This window comes from Myzus persicae, unplaced genomic scaffold, assembly GCF_001856785.1.
Source record: "Myzus persicae strain clone G006 unplaced genomic scaffold, MPER_G0061.0, whole genome shotgun sequence".
In the NCBI taxonomy this organism is placed as follows: Eukaryota; Metazoa; Arthropoda; class Insecta; order Hemiptera; family Aphididae; genus Myzus; species Myzus persicae.
The window spans coordinates 2426-17240 of NW_019103528.1; the positions used below are offsets into that span (position 1 = coordinate 2426).

Below are 14815 nucleotides of genomic sequence, written 5' to 3' on the forward strand. Positions count from 1 at the left end.
CCTATCATGTGCTATATCCATTGGGCATTGGCTATGAACCATATTATTTTGGAATACCTACTTTAATTGTATATTTTTTCAATAGGGGTAAGTTACCTATAGTATGGTCATTGATTATATAAAAATTGAATTCCGTTCAGTTGCACGCTTAAGATGGTGGGACGGGTAACGGGTGGGTCCGGTGGAAGATTTCAAAAATGAAACGGGAGACTACCATTTTACATTTTACCCTATATTGTGTATCTCATACATTCACGCTATCAGTGCTATCACTATATTATAAGAGTTGTGATTTGTGAATGTTCAATGATGTGAATTTGTGGTAAATGATCATACTTGTCCCTTTATTTCGTTGTTTTCAAATGACGTTGAAATGTTAAACTGTTTGTGTCCTTCGTGAATTGAATTCGTGTATGATTACGAATTATTGTTCATTGGTTATACGTATCACCTATTTCATATATTTTGTCCAATTTGTAAGTTGTCTTTGATATCGTACAATTTTAAAAAAACGTTAAATTTGTTTAGTGCTTGTGGCGTAGCGTTGTATGATTCCAAACCCAACTAGTAAGTGGTTTAATGTTGAATTTTTATGTACAGATTGTAGTTTCTCTTCAGTTTAGAACGACACGTAGGAGCCAGCTATATGCCCAGATGGTGCAGTCTGTATGTCGTATTGACGTTGTCAAAGACTAACATAATATTTATTATTTATTAGTGCTCTACTAAAAGCGGTACTTGATAAGGGGTTATTGTGCCATTTAGATGTTTTCTATACAAAAATAAATACAATTTATTTTATATCGACTCATTGATCATTCTTAAGTCCCTTCACAATAAGTTTGCTGCGTGTGAAATAAAATATGCTCGAAAATATGGTTATGACTTATACTTAATATACTATTTTGTACTTTATAGATTGTGGAATCTGGATTATCAACTGATTACTATTTGAATAGTCGTAAGTCATTTAAAATTTAAATGTTCATATTTTATTTATTTCACATTTATTACAATATTGAATCAAATTTTCTTTGTATTAGTGTTTTTAGTCGGGTGTAGAACATTCATTTTGTCCTGTGATGGATTCCGCTGATGATTTTACAAATAACGATGAAACTGAAAAAAGGGTTAGAACCCTTTGGGTGGGTAATCTTCATCCGAAACTGTCTACCCGTGATATAGCTGAACTGTTTTATCAGGTAATTATAATACATATAACACGCCAAAGATTAATCATACACATTTTATTGGATAAAGATTTAATGAAAACATATTGATCGTTAAATAAACAATAAAATAAAATTGTACTATTATTTATACGAGATAAGATATTATTAAATATATCTGTAGTTGGAACCAGTTCACAATTCCACATACATAATCTTAAATCAAATTTTAATTATGATAATTACCTGTTTCTTGCGACTGAATTGTTATAATTTAAAAAATTTCTTTTTCCTATTTTACTAAAAATAAATAAATTTCTAATTTATTATTTAAAATTAAAAAACAATAAGTAAATTTTACGACAGTCATATTTAAGATTTGCGGTCAATATTATGGTTCAAAATTAAATATTAGGTAGTTATTACAGTTTTTGTTGATTGTCTAACTTCCAACCACAATAATTATTTAGTATAACCTATGTGCCAACTCATATTCCTATGTTTTAAATATTATATTAGGTTTTTGATTTTTATTTATTTTTATCTATAAACCAATATGTTATTTAAATTTCTGTGCAGTAAAATATTTGTGATTAAATAAATACCTAAATATTAATAACATTTTTTTTCTGCATACTTCCTTTTGAAGGTGGGGCCGATTGAATATGTTGATTTTGCATTTGATGAACATGATATACGTGAAAACTTTGCTTTGGTTGTGTTCAAATATTCAAGTTCTGTGGAAGATAGTATACAATTGTTTCAAGGTACTGAGCTACATGGGCTGCCAATAATAACAAAAAATTACTCTCAACACTTTGAAGATCCAGTTTTTAATGATCAACTTAACTATTTCAAACAACTAATCAAAGTCGAACGAAATTGTCAATCAAACAATAGTCCTACTGATAGTAAATGGATTGATCAAAGTTTAGATGAGAATAACATAATTCCAGAAACTCTGCCTGAACCACCCATGCATGATAATTATGATCGTAGATCGGATAATGTGACTAGATGTAGATCTAAGGATAATTCATCTAAATATGGACATAATGCCCCTCATACTAAACGCCATAACTCAGTAAATAGTGGTGAATATTATCCAATTGATAAATCTCACCGTAGTCACAAACATCATAAAAAGTTTGAACCCAACAGCAGCTCTGGGTCAATGGAAGTATTTAATTATGATCATGATTCACATCATAATCAAAATACTAATCGTAAACACCACAATAATGTTAATAAATCATTTAATCGAAAAGAAAGTACATATCACAATCAGGAACCTACGTTTGCACATGAAAAAAATGGTGCTAAAGATAATATGCTAGTACGTGATCTAAGAGATACTATGTTTAGGAAACGTAGTCGCTTAGATTCTAATTTTCATACTGATACTAATGCTAGTGCTGGTTGTACGTCACTATTAGATCTTAGAGATACTATGTATCGTAATAAAAGCAGTAGATATGAAGATTTAGGACAACAGAATTATGAATCAGATTCTAATCGATGGTCAGAACAAAATCAGAACACACGTGGAAGTTTCTTGAACAAAGAACCTCGTAAAAATTACTTCAATTCTGAGCGTTACGGTGAATCAAATACTAAACATAAAAATCATTATGCTGATCAAAGTTATAATCAAAATAAATCACATAATGATTTTCAAGAATATGACAGTGAATTTCCAAATAATTATAATGGCGGTTATAGACGAGAGAAAAATAGGCCAATCAATCATAAGTACAACAATCCTCAGAATATGGAATCTAGCAGTCGTCAGCACAATTCTTATCATCCTTACAAACGAAACAATGAAGGTCCAGATAGAAAAGATTATAATAATTTTCATGATGAACAAAGTGGTCAAAATCGTGGTAGAAATTATAATAGAGGGGGTTCTGACCGATCAAGGCATAGTTATTATTCATGAAATTGATAAATAATTAATGTTATTTTAAAAATCAACTCATTATTGTACAACCATTAAAATAACTATTTGATAAAAACCTTTTTTTTTAGTTGGAACTACATAATTTAAATAGTTTTATATTTATTATATAATCTATAAGTGCATTAATATATCTGTTAGAAAAAGATCTCTGAACAGAATAATTGTTTAATTTCGATTTAAATATATGCATCTTACACATAACTTTTTAGTAAATATTTAAATTATTAAGTACTAAATGAATTTAATACGTTCAAACAAAAATGTTACAGTTCTTACTTTAAATTTAGTAATACAAATTTAAAAAAATCGATGCAATAAAAAGTTTAAGTATTTTTTTTGAGGCATACCACTACAAAATACGTGCGTAACAATTTGTGTATTGTTTAATTAAATATCTTATAATTTTATAAAAATATAACATTTTTTTTTTTGTCGAGGTTGGTTTGGTTTAAGATTACGAAAGGAAGTATTATATCTCCTACCTTAGCTAATATTTGTCATATTAAAAAAAACATTCCTCTTAAATATAAATATTTTGTTCAAATGATAGAAACTCTAAACTTAATTATTTCTTATAGTAAATTATAGTTTTGTTCGATTAGAATTTTTTAAATAACTATTAGTTGAATTCATTCATCTTAAACAATTATTTTTTTTAATCATAAATATATCTAAGGTTTTGAGCCTTTGATTTGAAATTTGTATGCTAAGTTACTTTCATCAAATTATAATTAATATTTTGGTGCTTAATGGTTATTACAATTATTGACCATAGAATAATAATATAGACCAGGGATGGCAAACCTTTTGAATACTGCTTGCCCAAAATTAGTTATAACTTTTTTTTTTTTAGAGCGTGTCATGAAAAAAAAAATTATATTTTGTTATACTATTATTTGATTGTATAATTAATGTATTAGTATAAAAAGTTTGATTTAGGTTATTATAGGTCCTATAATATCATATATTATATAATATATAATAGTAAAAATGTCCGTGTGCCCACAAAATCTTTTTGTGTGCCATGAATTTGCCATCCCTGATATAAACCCACTACAGGTTAATACTGCATTATATAATTTTGAGGGAATTTAGAAATGTACAAGACAAAATAATATAAGTGGGTCTACACAACAAAACATAAATCTTAGAGCTAAGTATAATTTGATTTTATGACCCATATCTCTTTGATAAACTTCTATGGGCAATTCTGTGGAAAAGTTAAAGCAACTTATTTCATGGTAAATTCCAGTTTTGATGTGAAAAGCTCTAATTACCTCATTATTAATATTTAATTACAAGTATATAATTAGATATACTTATAATTGTAAAGATAGAGAATTATATTATATCATATTTAAATGTTGTACAAATTCAAGAATTATTAAAAAATTGAAAATCAAGTATTAAAGAATCATTCAATAATAAAACCAATCTATGTTCAAAGTTTAAAATAAATATAGAATACATTTTAACTTAATATTATATTTATAGGTAAGTATTTTAATTTTCAAACATTAATAATAATATTTGTTTTGTTGTTTTTTATTAATTGTAATAAATATAATTATTAGGAGGTGTTTTTACAAGTTTTATTTTATAGATACAATATTCAAAAGATTAAGAAATAAAAAATAATAATATAGCTAACATAAAATATTTTGATGATTGATCTGTTAAGTAATGATAATAATAAAAACAATATGTTTAAGTCTGTAAAAGTTACATTGAATTTTGTTAATTTTTATCTATAAGGACATCGTACACTTAAATAGGTAATATTTGAAGTTCTTATATATAAAAATTTCTTATATATTACTGTCAAAATATTAGGAAACATTATATTCCACTTCGGAAATTTTTTTTCTAAGGATTTTTATTCTGTTATCCATAAAAATATTTTTTTCTGGAACTCCATAAATAGTAGCTTCAATAATAACTTTTATTACTGTAATTATTAGTCTTACTTTCAAGTTTCAATCATAATGTAACCACTTGCTTGAATTTATAATTGTAATGGTAAATAAATATTCTTGTGTAGCATAACTGCTTCTTTATTTTTCCAACCATAACAAAAATTTATTTTTATGAATACAAAAAAGTAATTTGTTAAAGCACAAACTTAAATATAATATGGTTATTTAAACTTGCAATTTTTTGACAAGTAATTCATAAAATTATGACATGAAATAGGATTTAACATTTTCTATTCAATACTGATTTTGAAGCAATTTTCACACATGAAATGTATCTACTAAAAATATTTCAAATAAATTATAATAATATAAAAAATATATACCTACTATATACCTATTAAATAATTTCACAAAGTATTACAAAAATATACTTGATGAAATATTTGTTACCAATAAATGGTTATCATTGTGGGATTATTAATCATCAAATTGAATTTTAAAAATATCTTAATATTAAGAATGTGATGTTATGGCATCATGCGGTTTTCCCATTTGTGTTAGTACCTTATCAAGCCATTGTAAAGGTCCATGTAAATGTATCTCAATCCAACATGGAGTACTTGTTACATCTTGACGATGATAATCAGCCCCCCAGCCTTTCACAAATGACATACGAATCGTACACATTTTGGTTAATTCAAAAACTGCCTCAAACCCATGATTAACTGATTGTGATAAAAGACCGGCAAATTCTTGATTGTTAAATATACGCAATGAACAACCTGGTGGTATTTTACATACCGTAGATGGATGAAAACCATGGTGCTGGTTACAATTACGTGATTGAACAAATATAGCAGAATCAGATAAACATTCAGCAAAGACTTCACCACCAACATAATATAGTTGAACCCCTAAAAACAATAAACATTTATTACTAAGTACTGAAATAAGTTTAATTTTGACTTGCAAGAATAATATCACACCTTTGCCTATATGTCGTCTAGTATTTTCAATAGTTGAATTACGATTTACATTGGATAACTGACCAAGACAAAAACGATTTAAATCATTTCTAGGATTTGTAAAACCATCAACAACCACATGAGGAGAATGACACTGATACACTTCACCCACTCTAGAATTGAGTTCATAATATGCTATACTAGCCCAACAGGGTTGCTCCTGGAAAAAAAAAGTATTACACAATCATTCTCATTAAAATTAAAATTATAAAATTACTCTAAACTACCATTTTTGACTTGATTTAACTTAATAATAAACAAATAAAGTAATAAACTCTCCTAAATCTTGATCAAAGAATAAAAAATTTATTCCATTTATTTTTTAATATTGGCATAGGTTCTGTTATACTTTTGTAAAATAAAAGTTTAAGATTTTGCTATACTATTTTAATATCCTTTTATTATACTATTTTATACCTATTTTATTATACAATAACAAGAACAATACTAATAGGTATCTATTTGTATTTCTATTAGGCACATAATGTCCCTTGCCAATGTGGACCCCTATTTCTCTTTTTAAATTATTAAATAATATTGTTGTATATAAATCTTTAGTATTGTTCTTGTTATTGTATACATTAATATGTTATGTATGTGAAAGCCCGTCAAATCTTAAAAAATAAATAAATAAGTAATGACTAAATAACTTATTTTACTTGATAGACTATTGGAATCCCGTCGAGGTCTTCTAAATTGGTATTTTTGTCAATATTATTAATTTTGTTTGGATCATCTGTTGAAGAAAATGAAGGATTTTCTGAAATATGTAATATTTATACATATTAAAATTTTAATATGGATCATTCTAATGATTTGGTTTCTTTTATAAAATACTCTACCTATAAGAGATGTATCCGAAAAAGGATTAATGTTATTTGTGGCCGGAATTTGATTGGGGTCATTAGATGTAGTTTGATTAGTAGTTAATACACTTTCAGGGAATCCATCAGTATTCATAGATACATTCATTGGCATTCCAACATCAATTGGTGGCTGATATTGCTGCAATGTCTGCTGTGGGGCATATTCACTTTGACGGGGAACTAGCACCGGAGGTAAAACTACAAAACAAAAAAGAAAAACATTAAATAATGAACATTATATTTGTAATTTAAAATTTTACCTGGACTTTCGACTCTTTGATAGTGGTATGGATTTATGCAAACATCTTTTTGTTTAGCAGAAAATGGAAATTGACAGTGATCAACTGCTTTAAGCTCATGGTGTGACTGAAGATCAGGCCATCGCCATACTCTACAGTATATAACATGAGGTAAACCTTTTCTGTGAGATACCTAAGATAGTAAGATGACAAGCTTTCATTACAAATTTATGACAGTGAACAAACATAAAATATTATGATCTTACTTGCAATCGACCATCTAGACTTCTTGGTATAGTGACACATTTACTTGGCTGTCCAGGTGAACTTAGAGCTTTTTGTAAATCTTCAGTTGCTCCTTTAGTTTTTTTTAATTTCTTCATCAGTGCATCTACAGCTTTCTCAGCCCATTTCTCTTCTTCATCTCCTTGCTTCCACCCAAGTAATTTTTTTACAGATGGGCTTGTGAATGAAAATAAACTATTCAAAGCTCCACCTGTCGTGTCCATTTCTTCAACCATTATTGCTACCTATCCAAGCAGTAAAATATCCATATTATATTCCATAAATCCTACATGCATAATTTGTTTGTCATACCCTCATTTAAATATTTAATAAAATATCATAAATTTAATATAAACCTACAAATAAAATTCCTAATAATACTTACTAAGTTTAATTCTCGGTTTACAGACTTACAGTGTACAGCAAGTTTATGTACACCTATATTTGTACATATAATATATATAAATAGTATACAATATTATGTAATTAAATAAGTAATAACTAATAAGTTAATATTATAAAATCTATAAACTTTACTGTTCATATATATTCGTTTTAACTTTAAAAGTTAATATTATTCATTGAGCAAATATTCAAAAAACATTGGTAGGCATAGAACCGGGATATTGAAAATTGCATTACTTCCCGAATTATACAGAAATACAGAATGACAAAATTAGCGCGTGCGCATTTTTCAAATATAGTAAAATCGATAACTGTATTCAGTATAACATCGATAATGTATTGATTTTTACTACACGCATGCGTCATACAGGATAGGATAACTGATAAGAACTATAATTATAATCATAATATATATATATATATATATATATATAAGTATAAAATATTTCAAATAGTCAATGATCAGATTCTGTATTAATTTACCGTTAAGGAGTAGTTCCATTGGTTCCATCTTTAGAACTGTGACATTTTAAACGAAAAATAGTTCAAAACTTTTATTTTTTGCTACTCATTGCCACTAGTCACTTCTAGGTACTTTGTTATAATATGTGTTTTTGACTTTGTATGCTTCGTAATAATTAGTTTTGAACATAATCTGTTTTTTGTATGTAGGTAGTTTACAATTAGTGTGATGTGTGATTGTAACTTGGAAGGTCATTGATGAAACTGTAGACATTACTAAGTTGAATTTTAAGTTGTGGCCCCATTAAATTGTAGGCACCTTTAGAGGGTCACCTGGGAACTTAGTAGGTTATAGTTTATTGACCAGTAGATTTCAATGATTTTTGTGAAGTTTTAGGAGTTGAATTGTTTATGAAGGACACATGGAATAGAGAATACTAGATGAAGTGAGTGGATGGAGACATACTGGGACTTTGGTGAACAAATGGAGATTTTTCAACTAAGAAGTTTAGATGCGATGTGTTTGAAGACTTTGTTGAGGTTCTGAGTTGGATTCTGTAAGTCCACATGAACATGTATATGTAATCAATTATACGAGTTTGAGTAGTAATTTATAGATAGGTAAAGATTGTTTATTTATACTTTGGTGTTTCACTCAGGTGTTTAGATGTGAAAATAAATCATAACGATTTAACTTGAATAAGTATTTATTGTTACTTCCAATGTATTAAATAATTTTAATTTATTATATAGGTACCTATCTACTTAAGACATTTTAAATCTATGAAATGAAATTATATTGTTAGAGCTTTTTTATAAAAATAAACAAAGTAGACGGTTCCCATTAAAGGTAAATTTAGATTTTTTTCACTCATGAATATAAGTGATAGCTGGCAGTTATGATTTAATAACTCCTAACTAAATATAATTAATAATTATTAATTATGTTTGTACATTTATTTAAACGTGTATTTAGCTAATTACTTAAGGTTAAAATAACATTTTTTTGTGATATTGTATAGGATTGAAAAAATAAATATGGATATTCAGTCAGTAGATTCTAGTCGTAGTCGATCAACTAATCGTTCTGAAACTGTTTCATATCAACATTTTCTTGACATGGAAATTCTATGCGATCGATTAATACTTTTGGATTATGAATCGTATGTAGTGAAATCATTGAAAATGAGACCAATTAATAGGTAAATGCAATAAATAGTTTCATTAATTTTTAATTAAATAATTACTAACAAAATTAATTATGTATTAGACATTATTTTGCCTTACAAACTAGTTCTGGAGAACAGTTTTATATGTTTGTATCTTTAGCCATATGGTTGTTAAGCAAACTTGGTAAAGATCTAAAACAGCCTCAAGAATATGATGACCCAAATTCAACAGTTAATAGTATACTAGAATCGTCTGCACAATTAGTATGAGATATATAGTACTATGTTAAATTATATAAAAATATAAAAGTATATATTTTTTTAGGAATTATCTGTTGATTTCCCAGTTAATCAACTAAAACAAGGTTTTGGAAAACATGTCATTGAAATTTTAAATGGGCTTGCAGATTTGGCTTTAAAAAAAAATAATTTTCCCTACAAAAAGTATAAAATAATTTTTTAAAAATGAAAAATTTTTTGAATATGAACTTTAAATTTTAGACCAATATTTCCAGTTGAAAAAGAAGAAATAGAAGAATTACCTGAAAATAATGCAGAACTTTTATTAGAACATGTTGAAGAAGAAATGGTTTGGACGGACTCTGATTCCGATGAAGAAAATATGCTTAATATTAATGATTTGACTGCTTTAAATAAGGTAAATAATAAATATACAAATTTATTTTGAATTACTATAACAATATTTATTCCAGAATAAAAGACAAACTTCTTATAAAACAAATGAGAATTTAAAAACTACATCTGCTAATAAAGAAGAATGGAACCTAGAATTAGAACAAGTACTACCTTCATTACGAGTAACAATCAAGCTAGGTATGTAACTCGTAATTATATTTTAACTAATAGATTTCCCTCCAAGGAGTCTCTATCCCCTCCTTGCCCCAAGTTAAATATCTCCGTATTATTTTAGACAAAAGATTAACCTGAGGTCCTCACCTCAAATCCAAAAGAAAGTTGCTAAATACTAGATGTCATTTGTTATGTCCTATACTAAAATCCAAAATTCCACTTCGCATCAAGATACTTATCTACAAGTCAATATTAAGACCAATTTGGTCTTACGGTGCCCTAATATGGTGCTGTGCCAAACCATCACAACTAAAAACAATTGAAGCTATCCCTCCGCATAATCACGTCCGCTCCTTGGTATTTCTCAAATCTTACCCTACATAATGACCTAAACACTGAATCGGTTGATAATTTAGTTAAAACTTACTACAAAAAGTTCCACTCAAAATTACTTCTGCTCTCCAATCCACTAATTGCTAATCAACATACAGCCACAATCCCTGACAACCTACTTTGCCGTCTTAAAGGACGTTGGTGTCGTAATCTTTTAATTAAAAAAGATGTCTCGTCAAATTTAGCCGAAATATGTCAAAAGGGTCCTATCACTGGATAGCTTCCCCTCTCCCCGTCACCATGTCAAATATCTTTTCTGTACACTTATTTGCGTATTGTAACTTTTTTTAATGTGCAGATTGTAAATGTTATTTATTTTTTTTTAATAAAATAAAAACTAATAGATTATTTTAGCAGCATTAAATATCATTAAATGTTAAAAAACGTAATTCTTTTAAAAATTTGGTTTGGTTTTTATTTTATAGTATTTTAATTATTTTTTTAAATTCTTGCCCTATATTTTTGAAAATAGCCATTTAATATTTGTTTAAAACATTTTTATTAAATCGAAACAAATTATTATGCATTTCATTAAAAATCTGTTTAGAAACTTATAATTTCCATAATGTAATTTTTATTTAGATTAATTAATTTTATATGTATAAATTATGTTTGTTTTGATTTTTATATTTTCCTTTATTAAATTTAATATTTTGAATACAATTATATAGATTACAAAGATTGGCGAACAAGTTTGAAACAAATGAAGGAACACAAATTTATGATGAATGCATCCATAGAAAAAGTCAAGCCTCTTTTAACCAATCTTTGTAGTACACTAGGAGAAACTATGGAGAAAGTTTATAGTAGAGAACAATACTTGAACAGCTCTTTAGACAACCTTCTAATAGAATACCGTAATTCTCAGGTAAAAACATTTAAAAATGTATAGTCCTTAGAGTTTAGGTGTAGCTAATTTTACATAGGTGGAAATCCATTGAAAAAATAGGGGGCTATGGTTTTTCTCATCAACCAATAGTGTAATGAAAATAAATTTTTGAAAAATCTATGTTGTTTTTTGGTGTAACTCGTAAACAAACGGAAACAGATGAAATTTTCACTAAATGCTTATATTGGCCATAGCTACGCACTATACAATTTTCAAAGTATTTTGACTTATTTTGAGCTATTTTTAGGCGTATGAAATTTATGATTTGTATTAGTTCTTTTTTAAATAAATGTCTATAAAAAAATTTCTGTTTGGTCAAAAAACTTGAAAATGTAATACAAGGTTTCTCCTAAGTTGTTATAAGTGGAAATCAAAAATAAAATGGAACGTAAATCCACAATAATTTTTATATGAGTGTAGTAATATTATAGGCTTTCTTCGCTCAACATCTTTATTTGTATACAATGTTATGATTTTATATCATTAAATTCAAGTTGCCCTAACACATCCATTACAGTGACTTCTCTAAACACTTTAATACATAATTAAAATAAATAATTTATTGTTTTTTAAGAATTTAATATATGGAAATGAAACTACAAAATTTGTATGTTTTTTGCAAAAAATGTTTGCCAATGCTAATTTGCAAATTGAGAGTATTTAGTAATGGTTTTTTTTTTTTTAAGAAAATTAAAAGCCTCGATAGCACGACCATTGGCTTGCTTTTTACACGATTATAATTGTTTTATTACTATTATTATTATTATTTAGGATGAACTAGCTCGAGTTATTGAACATTATAAACTTTTAAGTAATGGTATTGTAGAACGACAAGATGCATTATTAAAAATAACTGAACAATTAGATATTGTTAAGCAAGAAATGGATGAAAGAGGATCAAGTATGACAGATGGAAGTAAGTTTACTGTTATACAATAATAAAATCATATTTTAATTACTAATTTTAATATTCAATGATAGCACCACTAATCAATATAAAAAAAGCAATAGCAACTATAAGGTCAGATATCATGGAAATGGATGTTCGTATTGGTGTGTTGCAACATGGATATTTTATGTCTAAAGTACATGAAAAATCTGTTATTCAAGATCCTATGATAAGGCCAATATTTCCTAGAACTGTGTTGTGATAATATTAAGTACCTACACTTCTTCCTTGCTGTTTGCATTAGTTATAAATTACTATTTAGTAAATATTTAAATGTTATGTCTTTATGATGCATATATTATTTGCATAAAATTTTTTTTTATTGCCTACCACATATAAGCAAGATATTTTATATAGGTATATTATTTATACTAATTAATTAAGTGCAATATAAGTTAAAACACATTTTTAATAAATTATATAATAATTTAATTCCTTAACATGGTGAGATTTATATGTATTAACTTAAAAGGCTTAAAAATTATCTCTGAATGAGGGATTAACTCAAATCTGAATTTTTTCACTTCTCATACATGTTTCAAATCAATAGGAGCTTATCACAATTTTGTATTAATATAGTGAAAGGCAAGTTCTTTGAAGACAATACAATTATTTAATCCTATTTTCGTTAAAAAAATAAAATAATGTCTTTAATGTGAAGTACTTGGCATAATAGTATAATACTATTGAGTATAAATAAACAAAATTATATTAATACTTATTGTTTATATGAAAGCTTCAATATATAATTGTATAAAAAAGTATACCTGAATTGACCTTGGTATTCTGCAATGTGTAATTAATTTTAAAACATTTTAGTGTAAATAGTTAATAGTAAAATCAATTAATTCCTAATTTGCTAATAAATCCCCAAGAAAAAATATAGTTAATTGATGTATATATAGTCTATGTAGATATTAACTAAATATTAAATAATAATATATTATAAAATATCAATATTTAATATACTTTCCATATTTATATTACCTAATAAATGTTACAATTTAAAACATGTAATATAGTATATTATACTCCATTTCCATAAAGCCATAAAAGTACTTTAGTAAGAGTACATTTATTCCGACAATCATCTTTTGCATCATGAAACATTGAAACCTATATAAGTATTACAATATATTAAAAAAATAAAATAAAGCACCAACATGGGGAGTGGCCAGTGGCAAATAAGTATTCAAGGATTATTATAAATGTGTATAACATTTAAAAAAAATATATATTTTGTTTTTTATATATGTATGATATAGGTATGAGAATAAAATAAATAATAGATAGTTGATATATTACATATTAATATTGACTAATCTGTAAATTGAATAAATACTTACATAAATAAATATATATATATATGTTAGTCAGGGGTTTAAGTGGAGGGGGACGCAGGAAGACTCAGTCTTCTGAAAGCGGGGAACAAATCAGGATTTTATACATAATATTATATATGGAACGATTAAAACAATACGGATACATTAGTCCCCCCCTGGAATTTTTTCCCACTTTAAACCCTGATGTAATTATATACCGACTGAATTTATAATATGTTGTTAATATTGACATAATTACAAAATGCTACTACAGTACTACTACAAAAGATATACTATACACACTACTAACACATATAATTTTAAAAAATAAATCTTATTGGGATACAGCAAATATGTTATTATATTTGAAAAAATAAAATATTAGTTCCTTATATTTCTCTTACCTAATATTGTCAATAAAACAATAAAATATTCAATATTGTAAATAGATACATTTTATAGCTCATCTCGAGTGCTATTTTTATGTATTGATGGTGGGTAGGCTTAGTGTTTACTGTTTACTTTGGTGTTGGTTAGAGAAATATAGATACCACAGACCTTAAAATGTTGTATATAGTATACCTTAAAATATGAATACACTAGGTGTTTTCATTGCAATGTCCGGGCACTGGGGTGTCTAAAAGATAGCCCTACTAAATTCCCTTACCACTAAAACATAACTTAATATAACAAAATATGTTGATACACATATTGTCATTTTACAATTTGTAAAATTTTCAGAGTATTATAAATATACTTATATCCAATAATAAATTATCTTTTTTAAAATAATGTGTACCTACCTAACCATTTTTAAAAAATTATCTGCAATACACACATTTTAATAACTTAGAAACTTCTGGTTCAAATTTTGATTAAGATAATATAAAAAAAAAAAATATATAAAAATATCCTGTCTAAATTCAGAAGCAAGCTGGGGGTAGACCAGCCCA

At 26.7% G+C, this 14815-nt stretch overlaps 3 protein-coding genes across 8 annotated transcripts; 2 read left to right on the top strand and 1 right to left on the bottom strand.

Moving 5' to 3' along the window:
• The first annotated feature begins 252 nt into the window (after positions 1-252).
• On the top strand, positions 253-3547 carry LOC111034678 (GATA zinc finger domain-containing protein 14-like). Of its 2 annotated transcripts, none has more exons than XM_022316002.1 (4): positions 253-567; positions 919-961; positions 1044-1202; positions 1819-3547. In XM_022316002.1, the coding sequence occupies exons 3-4, from the start codon at positions 1083-1085 to the stop codon at positions 3109-3111; spliced, it is 1413 nt and encodes a 470-aa protein (XP_022171694.1). In that variant the 5' UTR covers positions 253-567; positions 919-961; positions 1044-1082; the 3' UTR covers positions 3112-3547. The 2 variants fall into 2 exon arrangements, with proteins under 2 accessions (XP_022171694.1, XP_022171695.1); XM_022316003.1 differs by having other exon boundaries at positions 253-476.
• A 1326-nt stretch (positions 3548-4873) lies between these two features.
• On the bottom strand, positions 4874-8181 carry LOC111034676 (protein mothers against dpp-like). Its single transcript, XM_022315995.1, has 7 exons — positions 7849-8181; positions 7445-7708; positions 7200-7371; positions 6916-7137; positions 6733-6833; positions 6035-6233; positions 4874-5962 (listed from the first exon to the last, which is right to left on the bottom strand). Exons 2-7 carry the CDS (start codon positions 7697-7699, stop codon positions 5562-5564), a joined length of 1350 nt encoding a protein of 449 aa, XP_022171687.1. The 5' UTR covers positions 7700-7708; positions 7849-8181; the 3' UTR covers positions 4874-5561.
• Positions 7016-12838, top strand: LOC111034677 (intraflagellar transport protein 57 homolog). Of its 5 annotated transcripts, none has more exons than XM_022315996.1 (10): positions 7016-7131; positions 7260-7349; positions 9353-9532; positions 9601-9763; positions 9825-9943; positions 10001-10157; positions 10213-10333; positions 11374-11570; positions 12363-12507; positions 12573-12838. In XM_022315996.1, exons 2-10 carry the CDS (start codon positions 7345-7347, stop codon positions 12740-12742), a joined length of 1257 nt encoding a protein of 418 aa, XP_022171688.1. In that variant the 5' UTR covers positions 7016-7131; positions 7260-7344; the 3' UTR covers positions 12743-12838. The 5 variants fall into 5 exon arrangements, with proteins under 5 accessions (XP_022171688.1, XP_022171689.1, XP_022171693.1 ...); XM_022316001.1 differs by lacking the exons at positions 7016-7131; positions 7260-7349 and adding exons at positions 8292-8459; positions 9084-9180; XM_022315997.1 differs by lacking the exon at positions 7016-7131 and having other exon boundaries at positions 7251-7349.
• Positions 12839-14815: the final 1977 nt, after the last annotated feature.